At 50.6% G+C, this 14,403-nt stretch overlaps 1 protein-coding gene across 4 annotated transcripts in view; it reads right to left on the minus strand.

Annotated features, from left to right (window-relative positions):
• The window catches only part of LOC116953259 (choline transporter-like protein 4), a 91,263-nt gene that overhangs the window by 21,549 nt on the left and 55,311 nt on the right, over positions 1–14,403 (minus strand). For all 4 annotated transcript variants that reach the window (XR_012947166.1, XM_032973312.2, XM_032973311.2 and 1 more), the window contains 10 exons: positions 13,895–14,021; positions 12,565–12,648; positions 9,987–10,099; positions 9,396–9,527; positions 7,520–7,619; positions 6,093–6,185; positions 4,858–4,960; positions 3,240–3,332; positions 2,339–2,496; positions 671–765 (listed from right to left, as the gene is read on the minus strand). Coding sequence is in view for 3 of the 4 variants with exons in the window: in XM_032973312.2 (XP_032829203.1) it covers positions 671–765; positions 2,339–2,496; positions 3,240–3,332; positions 4,858–4,960; positions 6,093–6,185; positions 7,520–7,619; positions 9,396–9,527; positions 9,987–10,099; positions 12,565–12,648; positions 13,895–14,021 (1,098 nt within the window). In the remaining variant the exon portion in view is untranslated. The remainder of the gene's footprint in view (positions 1–670; positions 766–2,338; positions 2,497–3,239; positions 3,333–4,857; positions 4,961–6,092; positions 6,186–7,519; positions 7,620–9,395; positions 9,528–9,986; positions 10,100–12,564; positions 12,649–13,894; positions 14,022–14,403) is intronic.

The raw sequence follows: 14,403 nt of genomic DNA on the forward strand, positions 1-14,403 counted from the left end.
GAGGGGAGTGGGAGGTAGCGAGCGGAGGGGATTGAGTGGGGGAGGCCCGAAGCCCTGTGCCGGGTCGCATAAAACCACGTTTTTATTTTCCTATGAGAAGTCTTCACCCATGGCTGCAACACGGGAAGGGACGTAGAGTCAAGGATTTAACGCATGGGAAGATAGAAAGGACCGTGAGAGGGAAGGCATTCTGGGATGGATGTCCCCAAAATGTACAAAGATAAGGGCACGGCCCAAGGTCAGTGGCAGGAAGAAAGATGGAGGAGCGCCGGTGCAGGAAGGGGAGGAGAAGAGATGATGAGAGGGCGATGATGGTGATGACAATGATGAGATGGAAGGGAAGGGAGGGGGAAAGAAGGACGGAGTGAACAGAAGTGAGCTGCACGGAGCGGCGTCTGCTCTCACAGTGGGCGGCGGTGAGAGGGATCTGTAGTGTAGGTGGCCATACAACAGTCACGTGATTTACGGGAGCCTTGAGCTGATTTTAACATGCAAAAGATATGAATTAATAAAATATTCGCTAAGCTTGTTTCATGGAATCAGGCCCTGGTGCTAAGCGAGGATCTCAGCGGGGACGTTTGCTGGGCCGGCAGAATCCGGTGGAATCGCGGTGGCCGTGACTCCGGAAGGAGAATCCGTTGCCGACTCTGCCGTAGTTTCAGCGCCGCACCTCTAAGCTTGTGATCCATGTATTCCAGGATTATCCGGATCAGCTGGATGATGGCGATGATGAGTGCCCCGAAGGCCAGGGAACCGGTGTGATACCTGTCCGCGACACAACCAACACTCATTCATATACTCGCAGACTCAACTCAAAGGGTCTCCTTGCTAGCCTGAGCAACAGGGCAGTGCACGTCTCCTCGAAAGAAATTAACTGTGCTCATTGGTGAGCAGACGTAACTCAAAAGCTCTCGCCACATTAGTCATCCAAATTTAAGTATTCCAGTTTATTTTGTTGAATCGGATGAGACGACACGTGACCGGAATGAGTCTCATTTGCAATAGTGAACCGGGGCATTAGTGTGCCAGTAGGTGGCGATGATTGCTATGTTATGAGACCTCCTTTGCCAGTAACAAGATATAGGAATAGGTTTTGCCCTTTTAACTGGCACAAAAACTGACACCTTTATTCAAGGCATCATGTTTGCAATAACCACAACACAAGCAGTCAAAATGCAAACAAAAGAGACAACTCTAATAATACTATGCACTGTCCTTGAATTTGATTGGTCCACACCCGAGACGGCTTTTCTTAGAGCCTAGTCTCCATTGGTGTTGGACCAGAAGACGCCAAAAGGCGTACAACTCAAACAACAGCGCACTGAATAAAGGTGTCAGTTTTTGTGCCAGTTAAAAGGGTAAAACCTATTCCTATACGATTGCTATGTTGCAGAGATTTGTGGCTGGAATCCGGCAGGCCGCCATGGTTATTACCGCTGGTGCATTGACCATAAATGACGTGCCGTCTGCTTCGCAGTGGACGTCAAAGACCCCGTGACGTCATTCGCAGAAGCAGGCAACTGTGTGCCGGCGTCACGGTCGAACGTTGCCAAATTCGATCATCGCTCGCAGATGACTCAATCGGGATAACACACACACACACAGCACCGATCAACGTCCCCTACTGGCAGACCAATGCCCGCTTGTCGTCGAGGTTCCGATTCATCTTGCCCCACACAGGAACAGCCGCCGCTCGGGGTGCCAATAGCAAATGTGTTGTGAGTCACTCATTGCGTGGAGTGCTCTCCACAACGTGCCAGCGTAAAGGGCACGATGTAACTAACAAATCAAACTATGAAACGTTATTTTCTTGTTTTTACCAGGTAAAGCCCACTGAACTGTGTAACTCTTTTTCAGAAGCGGCCTGGCCACAACCTGTCTTATCATGTGTGCATTTAAAGAACGCACGTTGATACTAAATGTGACGGGAAAAAACCGTAGGACCCCGGCGAAAAACGCACGTGACAACAGGGAGAAGGTGCAAACTCCAAATATACAGGAGTCAGGGTCGGGATTGAACCCACGACCTCCTGCATGTAAGTTGAGCGAGTTAACATCTCAACAGCGGGCTCGTGGCACATGCAGGTAATTTACTGCACCACAGCCAAATATGTGACTTGTGTTATCCAGTCAGATATTTCCCTTACATCTTTGGTGGAGAGGTGGAGCAGGGGTTTGTTAAGGCTATAGTGGTGTATCTTTTGTTTGGAGAGGATGCTCATTGATAACGATACAGTACTAATCCCAGGTTTGAGGAGTGGTCCGTCTAACGCACTTCAAACCCACTGAGACCTAAACACAATTTCTGACCACGGCTGGCACCCGAGAGGTCCCACACCTGAACGCTCTCATGAAGCTCGCTGCCACGGGGAGGGCTGGCAGGTCCCGTGGCTTGTGGAAGGCCCAGTAGTAGGAGGCGAAGGCGCCGGCCAGCGTGCACTGGCCCAGCGCGATGACGAAGTTCATGAGCCACAGGAAGGCGAACACGTTGAAGACCTGCGCCATGAGGCCGGGTCGTGCCGGTGGCCGTTAGTGCGTCGATGTTGCTCTGCAACCTCGCGGTGAAATTTTCATTTTAAGGCTCTCGCGACTGCAGGGATTCATATTCATATTCTTGGTTCTTTCGGTAATAAATAATAAAGTAATGAAATATTAATTATTATTATAAAAAAACACTTCTTTCAAAAATTTTCTTGTTGTGGTTTTCCACACCTGATGATGATTGCTTGTGTTGCAGTCAAAACGTCGTGAGAATTTTATTGTTTTATATTTTTATTATTTTATTGTTTCCCTTCTACGTGGTGACTTTACCGAAAGAACCAAGAATATGACCGTGCGGTGAGTTTCTTTTTCTGTACAGATCTCCGCTGGGGTCAGGATGCTCAACTCACAATCGGGAGGCCAAATGCCAGTCGGATTTTGGTTCAGCCTCCCATCATTATCATCATCAATGGTCATCATTATAATCATCACCATAACAGCAACCGTGACAATAATCCAGCCCTAGCAACTTGCGCAGACCCAAACGCCCACCCGAAACTATCCCTAACCCCAAACACTGACCTCAACCAGAACTGCGGCCCGGGTAAAGCAAACGCGACTCTAACTTAGAACCCCAATGCAACTCCAAACCCGACGGCCGTGTTTTATCGACCGAGGCAAAAACGTTGAGAGTGCGTGGCCAGATGCCGGGAGTGAGCGGCCCGCTCGTGGTGCAACGGTGTGGGGCGATAGCGCACCTGGAGCCAGGGCAAGTTCTTCTCATAAACGCTGTCCCCGCCGTAGTGCAGGAACGAGCAGCGAGCCTGCGGGCAGCTCGCCGAGCTGAAGTTCTGGCCAAGCGAGAAACAGAGGGGTGACGTTTTTGTCGGGGGCAAAAACCGCGTCACTCGGGGCGTAACCGAGGGACGCGGCTGCCCGTCGTCCGGTCAGCGGCTCAGGCGGACGCTCGGCGGCGGAGCGGGCGGCTCGCGATCGGAAGTCCGCGAGTTCGCGTCCTGCTTGGGTGGGTTGACTCAGCCCGTCATCATCATGAAGTGAGAACCATTTTGTGGCAAAGTCAACGGCGGATGTCACGCGGAGTTTCCGCCCCTGCCATAGGAACGTGGAATCTCCTCCGCTGGCTCAGAACTATGAACGGGAGATGACCACCGCCTCAAATGCTCATTTGAGGCAGGAAGTCACTTTGACTTCGAGTAATCTGGTAACATGGTAATGTGTAATCCCATTACATTAAGGGTAATGCATTGATGCTTTACTCCTCAAAAACTGTAGTGTGTGACCTGACTTCCATGCAAAGCCAATGGACAACACCAAGGGATATCCACGTGGTGCGTGAACCTCAGAACTGGGGAGACAAAGGAGGCCGGGTGTTGTGCTGTCCACGTAAGCTCGTGCATTGCGCTGGCCTTGATAGACATTCGCTAATAGCTTTTCCCCCGACGGTCTATGTTGTGTGTCTCTCTCTCTCTCTGTGCGTCTCTGTGTTGTCTCTCTCTGCTTGTGTGTCTGTCCGTGTGTTTCCATGTCTGTGTTTTGTCTCTCAAAAATGTAGAAGTTCACTAGGTTTGTTTTCTACCTGATGACGATTGCTTGTGTTGCAATCGTATTCTATAACGATGTGTCTGTGTGTGAATGTGTGTGTGTGTGAATGTGTGTGTGTTCGTGGGGAGCGATAACGCAGTGGTTAGCGAACTTCGCAATGAACCTGGCCATTCGAGTTCGAGTCCCGTTCAAGACCAATAGGTGACGAATGTCTGAACCGGTCCTGGGCCTCCCCTAGCTCGACTCAGCCTCAAATGAGTACCTGGTGTGGTGTGTAAACATTAGCATTGGAGAAATAAAGGCGGCTGGGCGTGGTTCTGGCCACAGCACCCCATCGTGTGCCGTGCCGGCCTTAGTCGGTGCCCGCTAACACCACTTGCCTCAACAGGTTGTTGAGGCTACAACGGAGGATCTTTGTCTTTGTGTCTGTCAAAACAACCCCGAGCAGACGGTAACATCTGGAAAGCACACCGGGTGAGCGGTGCCTTGCTCGGTAATTTCATTATTTCGTTCTTAATATTGTTACTAACACTTATTGATCACAAAGACCCGAGTCTCAAGGCAATTTGTCAGGAGCTTTCTTGCGAAATGTTTGTTTCCGGTAAAAGGGTGTTACTTTATTTGTAAAAATTTAGATTTTTCTGTTTGTTGTTGTTGTTGTTTACCACGACGCCGCCACTCGAGGGCCGTCTCCCCTTCAAACAAACGTCTTCGCGCGGTTCCTTGACGTCCGCTGCGAGGCGGCGCGGTGCAAGGGAAACTTTTTCCCGTGAACACACCTCCGGCAATTGGGGGGGAGGGGGGGGGTCTCACGCTCGGGTGGCAGTCTGCGTTGCTGATGTTCCTGCATTCGGCGGAGGCACCAGCCTGGTCAACGAACACCTTGTGGATGGGTCTCCCGGACGTGCTCAGATACCTGAGCGTTCCATTAAGGCTCCTATAATAATAATGATGATGGTGATGATGATGATAACAATGAGAGTGGCAACGATGATAATGATTTGGTTTTGATAGAGCTGTCTCAAGAGAGCTTTACACGCAATAAGTTGCTGGCATCACCATTCCTGTCACCCCCTTATCAGTGCCCTACCTTATCACAGACCAATTCACACCTTATTTGGTCACCCCGTGCCCCCTGGTAAATCTCAACGGTCATCCTACAAAGTCCCATCACAAGGCAGAAACACAAACAAATATACAACATTTCTAGATTTAAAGCTTTCGTGACTGCAAGGATCCATACTCTTTGGTTCTATTGGGTAAAGTCACGTAGGTAAAAAATAAAATAACAAAAACCACGACGTTTCGGCCACAACACAAGCGGCCTTCATCAGGTGAAGGGACGAGACTGTCTGGAGGACAGCGCTGGAGTGAAATATAGACAACATGTTTTTCCCCTGTATTGAAGCGGCTGTTACTCCGTATTCACCTGAAAACTCAATCTCCCCGTACGAGCATACAAATAAACCGTAAGGGTTCACAGCTATGCATCACGGTATACAGTACTGAACTTCGTTCGCACCGTATGTAGCCAACCGTGCTAATCGGAGGTGCGGGGGAAGGCGAATAAAAACACTTGAAAGTGCACCCCCAGTGGCAGCTGTCCCTGTGCGGCACGAGGCGACCCACACCTGGCGGGCACGCGGGCCCTGGTCTGCCAGCAGGGAAGAACGACAGCTGTGCGTAATCCTTTTTGAGTAAACCGCGGTGTGATTTGTTTTTATCCGACGCGTTTGGACCACGGCCCTAACAGACGACGTCACGGAATCTCTAGCGTCCACTGTGCAGCGGACAAGCGCCAATGTCGCCGAGGTTCACAGCCCCGAAGTAATAACCGGGGCGGCCGCCGGCCTTGAACCGCGAACTTCTGCAACAAGTGGTGAACGCACGCTCACGCACTCCGCCGTTCCTGTCTACCGATCGCTCAAGCGATGCACGCAGAGCTCTTTTATCTCATTCCGACGGCGCGGCTCGGCTCGGCGAGTTATTTATTTATTTTTGAAGCGAAGACGGGCCGCCGCCATCGTCCGCTCCGCTGGCGAGGATACAGCGCGGTGATGCCCCAGTAGGCGACGCACACGAAGAGCAGCACGAAGGTGACGAGCGGGTAGAACAGCGACGACATCATGTAGCTGATGGCTCTGGCGGGGCGGGAAGGCAACGCAGAGGAGGGCGAGATGTTAACTACCTCGCCTGGTATACAGGAGGTCGTGGGTTCGATTCCGACCTTCACGCCTGCTGCTGCTGTATAATTGGAGTTTGCGTGTTTCTCTCTCTCATCATCATCACGGTATCTAGGAGATGTTAACTACCTCGCCTGGTATGCAGGAGGTCGTGGGTTCGATTCCGACCTTCACGCCTGCTGCTGCTGTATAATTGGAGTTTGCGTGTTTCTCTCTCTCTCATCATCATCACGGTATCTAGGAGATGTTAACTACCTCGCCTGGTATGCAGGAGGTCGTGGGTTCGATCCCGACCCTCACGTCTGCTGCTGCTGTATAATTGGAGTTTGCGTGTCTCTCTCTCTCATCATCATCACGGTATCTAGGAGATGTTAACTACCTCGCCTGGTATGCAGGAGGTCGTGGGTTCGATCCCGACCCTGACGCCTGCTGCTGTGTATTTGGAGTTAGCGTGTCTCTCTCTCTCTCTCCCCGTGGTCTCGTGGTTTTTCTCCGGGTCCTCCGGTTCTTTCCTCCGCATTTAGCGTCTACATCACGCGATTATTTGGCCGCTATAAAATGTCGCTGCTATACAATGTCCACGTGATAAGCCACTTCGTCAAGCTGTCATTTGAGGCCAGGTCGCGTCTGACGAAGAGCTGCATGGCCCAGTGGGGCCTTACCCGGTAAAATAAAAAACAGAAGAGGAATAGATCAGCACAAAAAATGCGCAGTGGGGAGCACAGGTGGTGGATCAGCCACTCATCACAGGCAGTCAACTCGTAACACCTGGGGTCTATCCCGTGGCCTCCTGCCAGCAGCAAGTCTTCGACGCTTCACATCACGGGCTCAAAGTGAACCTATCCTGGCACAAGCGCCAGTTAGTGGTAAATAGCGGCTTTTGTTGTTGTTGTCGTAACAATGCACGGTTGTACACAGAAACGCACACACTTGTGTACACACGTGCATGTAATACAAGAGTGTGTGCATGTGTCCGTACATGTGGGGAGCGGTGGTGTAGCGGTTAGCGCTACGAACCCGGCGATTCGAGTTCGATTCCTGCTCACGGTCGACACCAGTGACGATTATCTGAACCGGTTCTGGGCCTCCCCTAGGTCGACTCAGCCTAAAATGAGTACCTGGTGCGATGTGTAAACTTCACCACTGGGGAGACAAAGGCGGTCGGGCGTGGTGCCGCCCACCCACCGCCTCGTGTGCCCGTGCCGGCCTTCAATAGGCGCTCGCTAACAGCACTTGCCCCTACAGTCTGTGGAGGCTGTATGGGTATCTGTGTTTGTGCAGGGAGGGGTCACCTGCTCGCCTCGCGGACCAGCGCGATGGCGATCAGCAGACGCTTGCGCAAGAAAATCAGGATGAGCAGGATGAGTGTCTCCACCACGGCCAGGATGATCACTGCGCACAGCAGCAGCAGCACAGACACAGGGGGGAGTCTCGGTGCCAGTGACGCAGAGTCAAGGTCACAGAGTCAAGGTCACAGAGTCAAGGTCAGTGTCACAGAGTCAAGGTCACAGAGTCAAGGTTAGTGTCACAGAGTCAAGGTCAGTGTCACAGAGTCAAGGTCACAGAGTCAAGGTCAGTGTCGCAGAGTCAAGGTCGGTGTCACAGAGTCAAGGTCACAGAGTCAAGGTTAGTGTCACAGAGTCAAGGTCACAGAGTCAAGGTTAGTGTCACAGAGTCAAGGTCAGTGTCACAGAGTCAACGTCGCAGAGTCAAGGTCAGTGTCACAGAGTCCACGTCAGTGTCACAGAGTCAAGGTCTGTGTCGCAGAGTCAAGGTCACCGAGTCAAGGTCAGTGTCACAGTCAACGTCACAGAGCCAACGTCATTGTCACAGAGTCAAGGTCAGTGTCGCAGAGTCAAGGTCACAGAGTCCACGTCAGTGTCACAGAGTCAAGGTCAGTATCACAGAGTCAAGGTCAGTGTCACAGAGTCAAGGTCACAGAGTCAAGGTCAGTGTCACAGAGTCAAGGTCAGTGTCACAGAGTCAACGTCACAGAGTCAAGGCCACAGAGTCAAGGTCAGTGTCACAGAGTCAAGGTCAGTGTCACAGAGTCAACGTCAGTGTCACAGAGTCAAGGTCAGTGTCACAGAGTCAAGGTCACATAGTCAATGTCAGTGTCACAGAGTCAAGGTCACAGAGTCAACGTCAGTGTCGCAGAGTCAACGTCAGTGTCACAGAGTCAACGTCAGTGTCACAGAGTCAAGGTCACAGAGTCAAGGTTAGTGTCACAGAGTTAACGTCACAATCACGTAGCAGAGGCACACAGAGCCATCATCAGGTAATTATAATCAACGCCAGTTCCACAGAGTCGATGTGTCAGCATCACACTGACACACTCAACGTTGTTGCCCTTCCCCCACACCACCTCCAATTGGCTACGTACGGTGCTAAAGAAGTTCAAAATACGTACATACACCCATGCGTCACGGAGCAATAGTAACACTGCTACACTCAGTCAGAGTCAGTGGCACAGTCAGTGACACAGTGTCACACAGTCACACACGCTGTGAGAATGTGTGTGCTGTGATTGTGTGACACTGTGTGTCACAACCACGCAGTAACACGGTGTCACACAGTGTCACACAGTCACACACGCTCTGAGAATGTGTGTGCTGTGATTGTGTGACACTGTGTGTCACAACTACGCAGTTACACACGCTCTGAGAATGTGTGTGCTGTGATTGTGTGACACACTGTGTGACTGTGTGTCACAACCACACAGTTACACACGCTGTGAGAATGTGTGTGCTGTGATTGTGTGACACACTGTGTAACTGTGTGTCACAACTACGCAGTCACACACGCTCTGAGAATGTGTGTGCTGTGATTGTGTGACACACTGTGTGACTGTGTGTCACAACAACGCAGTCACACACGCTGTGAGATTGTGTGTGCTGTGATTGTGTGACACACTGTGTGACTGTGTGTCACAACAACGCAGTTACACACGCTGTGAGAATGTGTGTGCTGTGATTGTGAGACTGTGTGTCACAGCCACACAGTCACACACGCTGTGAGAATGTGTGTGCTGTGATCGTGTGACACTGTGTGTCACAACTACACAGTCACACGGTGTCACAGTCGCATTGACCGTGACTCGACAGCACGTGGTCCGCGTTGTGATCTGCGTCCTGAGCACGTGACGGAGGCGGCGTGCTGCGCCCTTACTGAACGCCAGCCACGTGTCCCTGTACTGCAGGTACACGGACAGGTCCGTCTGCAGGCCGACGTCTGTGAGTTTGAGATCCGCTCCAGGCTTTCCCTTCAAGTTGTCGTACTCCCGGTAGCAGTGGTAGATCCCTGCGGGGGGTTGGGGGCGGGGGGGAGCCGTCAGTGCACTGAGGATCGAACCGAGGGACTCAGCGGTGCTGCGCTCATCCACACGCGGGTCTAGAAACTTGCCAAGGAAGGGGGTGGGGGTTGAGGGGGTGAGGGCAGTCCTCAAAATCCAATCGAAGGCCCCACGTGAATAATAACAACATTGGATAGACAGTGTGGTCTGGTACAGTTCTGAGTGGCTGCCCAACCGAGGTAGTCTGTGTGCCCAACGCGGGCATTTCGAATCTCCCAAAGCCGGTTCAGGGGTTGAGGTCGGGGTAGATTTCGCCAGCTGTCCTGTGCGTTGGGTGGCAGGAATCGAAGTTGTACCGAGACGTGGCACCGCTGTTGCTGCGTGGGACTTCATAGCAGTCAGTCGGCGGCTGCGTGGCGCTGGTACCGATAGACCTGGTGCTGACGGAGAAGTCCGGGGTTTTGTACCGTATCCGACCACTCCCACGAGCCCGATGATGATGGCCCAGATGAGGAATCCGGCGGTGAAGCGCAGCAGCAGGAGGAAGAGAAGGCTCACCACCATAGCGATGACCAGGCATCTACAGAGGAATATTAATCATCGCCATCGTCAGCAGCAGCAGCAGCAGGATCAGCAGTAATATCGTCGTCGTTAGCAGAAGAGTTCAAGCTTCAAGGATTCTAAGGTTACTCTGTTTAGCCCGAGACCAAAACGAGTCTCGTTTGCGTGAATGACTTGGGGCCATATTGAGGGGCGATGTCTCGAAGCGTGGCTGAGTTGTCCAACTTGGACCGTCACGTGACGCTGGATCACAGTGGCCTCCTCTTTGCGAATGACGCCAATGGATCTGTCGCGCCCGCTGCTCTAAAGAGGATGGTGCGCGGTGTTGTGGTTCATGACAGCCGCAGTGGGCGAGGACCCCGGGGCCGACCCGGCACACGCAGCTGCTGCTGGTGGTGGTGGCGGGGCGACGTCGCTCGGCTGGCCTGGGAATGCCCCCAGGAAGAGCTGGAATCTGTGTATAGTGTAGTGTATAGTAGTGTATAGTGTAGTGTATAGTAGTGTATAGTGTATAGTAGTGTATAGTGTAGTGTATAGTAGTGTATAGTGTAGTTATAATAGTGTAGTGTATAGTGTAGTGTATAGTAGTGTATAGTAGTGTATAGTGTAGTGTATAGTAGTGTATAGTGTAGTGTATCTTGTATAGTGTAGTGTATAGTAGTGTATAGTGTAGTGTATAGTAGTGTATAGTGTAGTGTATAGTAGTGTATAGTGTAGTAGTGTATAGTGTAGTAGTGTATAGTGTAGTAGTGTATAGTGTAGTAGTGTATAGTGTAGTAGTGTATAGTAGTGTATAGTAGTGTATAGTGTAGTAGTGTATAGTAGTGTAGTAGTGTATAGTGTAGTAGTGTATAGTGTTAGTGTAGTAGTGTATAGTAGTGTATAGTGTAGTAGTGTATAGTGTAGTAGTGTATAGTAGTGTATAGTGTAGTATTGCTGGAGTCCTTCGGCAGTGAAAGGGAGGTGTGGACCGCTCTACTCAAAACGCTGCCGCCGTGACCCACATCAGGACAAGCGAGTTGAGAAGCGAACGAACACCTGCAGTGTGAACCAGAACACAAATATATTTGTGTGCTGTGAAGAAGAGCCGCTGCCCACAACATCGCCAATTACTTCATTGTGTTCCCCATTGGAACCTCCTTTGTCAGTAGCAAAATATGATAAATTTTTTTTACCCTTTAATCTGGCAACAAAACTGACACTTTTTTAATACATTTTCAGAGTTATGTTTTTTGTTTGCATTCCGACCGCAGGTATTGTGGTCAATGCAAACATGACTCCTTGTAACAAAGGTGTCAGTTTTGTTACCAGATAAAAGGGTAAAAAAACAATGATCAATTACACGTGTTTTTACGTGTTGAGTTTGCGTTGTTGTTGTTGTTAATTGTGCTTGTGCACTAATGCCAATGCGGCAGCATCACCAAATTGTCTGCATGGCGGACCTATGAGTTTAATCTCTTCGTATGCATGGGTTTGCTGTAAAATTGCAGTTTTCCTCCAACATAGGAATCAGTCAAACGTCACAAAGCAAGATTCTCCTGCAAAATGAATCTCATGAATCGGAGAAGCTTTTTCTGGTGAATCCGATGGCTTCTATTGCTGTTGACGACAATAATAATTTCGACTTAGAACGCGCGCAGTGTTCGATCGCTGTCGAAGAGAGAAAACGACTCAAGAGGCATGAGGAGGATCCACGGACGAGTGGGTACCAGCAATTGCCTAAGCTCTGCGATCCTTTATATTAAGGCGTTACCTGCCAATTAAAAACCACTGCTACTTTTATTTAACCAGGTAATTTCTCTCATTGAGCTCTATAGCTCTTTATCCAGAAGCGGCCTGGCTACAAATGATGGCTCAACGAAGTGGCTTTTATCACGTGGAAATGTATTGCAGCCAAATTACTCTAAGTGCATGACGTTGATTGTAAATGTGGAGGGAAAAAACCGGAGGACCCTGAGAAAAATCACGCGACCACGGGGAGAGAGAGAGAGAGAGACAACTTGCAAACTCCAAATATACAGCAGGTGCCAGGGTCGGTATCAGAACCCACGACCTCCTGTATAACAGGCGAGGTAGTTAACATATTGCCACCGTGGCTACCATTAATGAATGTGGGAGGAAACCTGAGCATCCGGAGAAAACCAAAGCGTGCAAGGGGGAAACACTCTATCCCAGAGAGGCAGAACAACACCTCCGATTAGCGCAGTTGGCTACATACGGTGCGAAAGAAGTTTAAAATACGTACATACACAAGGTTCAGTTCACATGTTGTGGTGTACCGCCGTCTCCTGGCAAGCCAGGGTAGAGCATCTCAACTCCCACGGGAAGGGAGCTTCACAACATTTGTGAAGTGATTCACCAACCCACGATGTCTCCAGAGTGCCGGATTACAGGCCACGTGCGTAGCCACCACCGTGCCATGATTGGCGCAATACGTAAACATGACATTTACCTGCAGGGGATCAATAAATGAAGTGGACTCACATGATGATCCAGTACCAGGACTTGGTGAAATCAGAAAATATTTTCATTCCCAGGTCACGAGCATTCAACACACCGGCCAAGTAACTGGAACAAAATAAAAATAAAAAATATTATTATCATGACAAAATAAAAAATAATAATTTACAATCCACAATATCTCCATGTAAAAAATACCATTTTATAACTTAGTCCATCCAGGGGCGGAGCCAGGATTTCAGGCCGGGGTGACATTCAACAAATTTTAATTTCAAGAATGATTAGAGAGTCAGGCTGTTGAACTAGACGCCATCGGTTGCACGGAGTCTGCCAGACCGAGTGTCGTACACTTATACGCAGAATGTCACCCCTGTCATCCCCCCCTGGCTCCGCCCTGAGTCCATCCATTTCTTGGCTTTCCAGACGAATATTATCCAGCAGCATTTGTTCAAGCAAGGAATCTCCGGACCAATTTCGACCGTCTGGGACTTGTCAACAAACTTCTGCGACAGGCAGAGACCGATGTTTGTTGTCGGTGCCATTGCTATGTAGCATGTTTCAAACGTCACCCTGGACACCCTTCCAAACGAGACGTTCCACTTGGAGCGATTGTCCACGTGAAGTGAAACATTCCAACAGAACAAAAGACCAAAATAAATGGGACACCTTTGGGGCTGTCGATAAATGACGTCACGCGATTTTGGACCATTTTTGACCCCCCCCCTCCCCCTTCGTCACACGGCGTCATAAAAAGTCAGACCCCCCTCAAATATGACGTCACAAAGCTCTGCCCCCACCCCCAAAATGAAACACGCTTCAAATCGCCTTAAACTATTGTCAATGTAGCGCGTATTTAATGTGGCGCTGCACTCTGATGTTGTAGGAGAAAACATTTATGAAAAAGTCTATTTAATTAAGTAGAACGTGTTGTCTATATTTATTTCAAGTTGCGCATTCTGATGTGACGTCACATTTCTCAAACCCCCCCCCTCCTCCATCGTCACAAATCGTCGCAAATGTCTGACCCCCCCCCCCCGCCGCCCCCCTAGGTGCGTGACGTCATTTATGGACGGCCCCTTAGTCGGGTGGTCGTGGAGGGGTCGGAGGGAGGAGTGGGGGGGGGGGGGAGGTGCACGGCCTTGAATGTCGGGGTGGCTGTGGACCCGCCTTACCAACAACGGTGAGAACCCCCAACGTGACAAAATTAAAACACGCGGGCGGATTCACCCCGCGGCGGCGACAGAGCACCGAGGCAATGGCCAAGCGGCTCGCTCCGACCGCGTCGGCGGCGGGCCTCGGCGCGCGGCACCGTCCCCTGCCGCCGCAGCCCGCGCCCGCCCGGCCGCCAGCTTACTTGCTGGCCTCCTGCACCGCCTCTGCCGACGCCGTGCCGGAGGGCGTCTGCACGCTGCCGCTGCCGTTCACCGTCACGTTGCCACCCGTCGAGTCGCTCAGCAGCACGGGAACGCAGCGGTTCACGACTTGCGGGAGACACGCCGGGGGGGAGGGGGGGGAGGGGAGGGAGATTAAGCGAGTGCGGGGCCTGTTGGCATATGTTATAAAGAGGCACTACATTTTTGAAAACACACGGAAATATTAAAACACAAAGTTTTTTGACTTGCATAGTGAAGTAATTGTATTTTTTTAAATATTGCTATACAGCCAGATAATACGACAAATCGCTAACCTTAAACACCCAGTCGTCCGTAAAAGTTGAAGGTGGTATAGTACTATAGTAATAGAGCAAGTGCAGAATCACTGAATCGGAATTGATAGCTTGAAAGCATTTGGCGTGGGGCCCTTGAAAGTGCGGGGCCCATAGCTACTACTTGTAGCTACTTGTGTTACTACATGTGTAGTAGC

Source organism: Petromyzon marinus, chromosome 50 (genome assembly GCF_048934315.1).
Source record: "Petromyzon marinus isolate PM22_M1 ecotype Great Lakes invasive population chromosome 50, UKy_Petmar_22M1.pri1.0, whole genome shotgun sequence".
Classification (NCBI taxonomy): domain Eukaryota; kingdom Metazoa; phylum Chordata; class Hyperoartia; order Petromyzontiformes; family Petromyzontidae; genus Petromyzon; species Petromyzon marinus.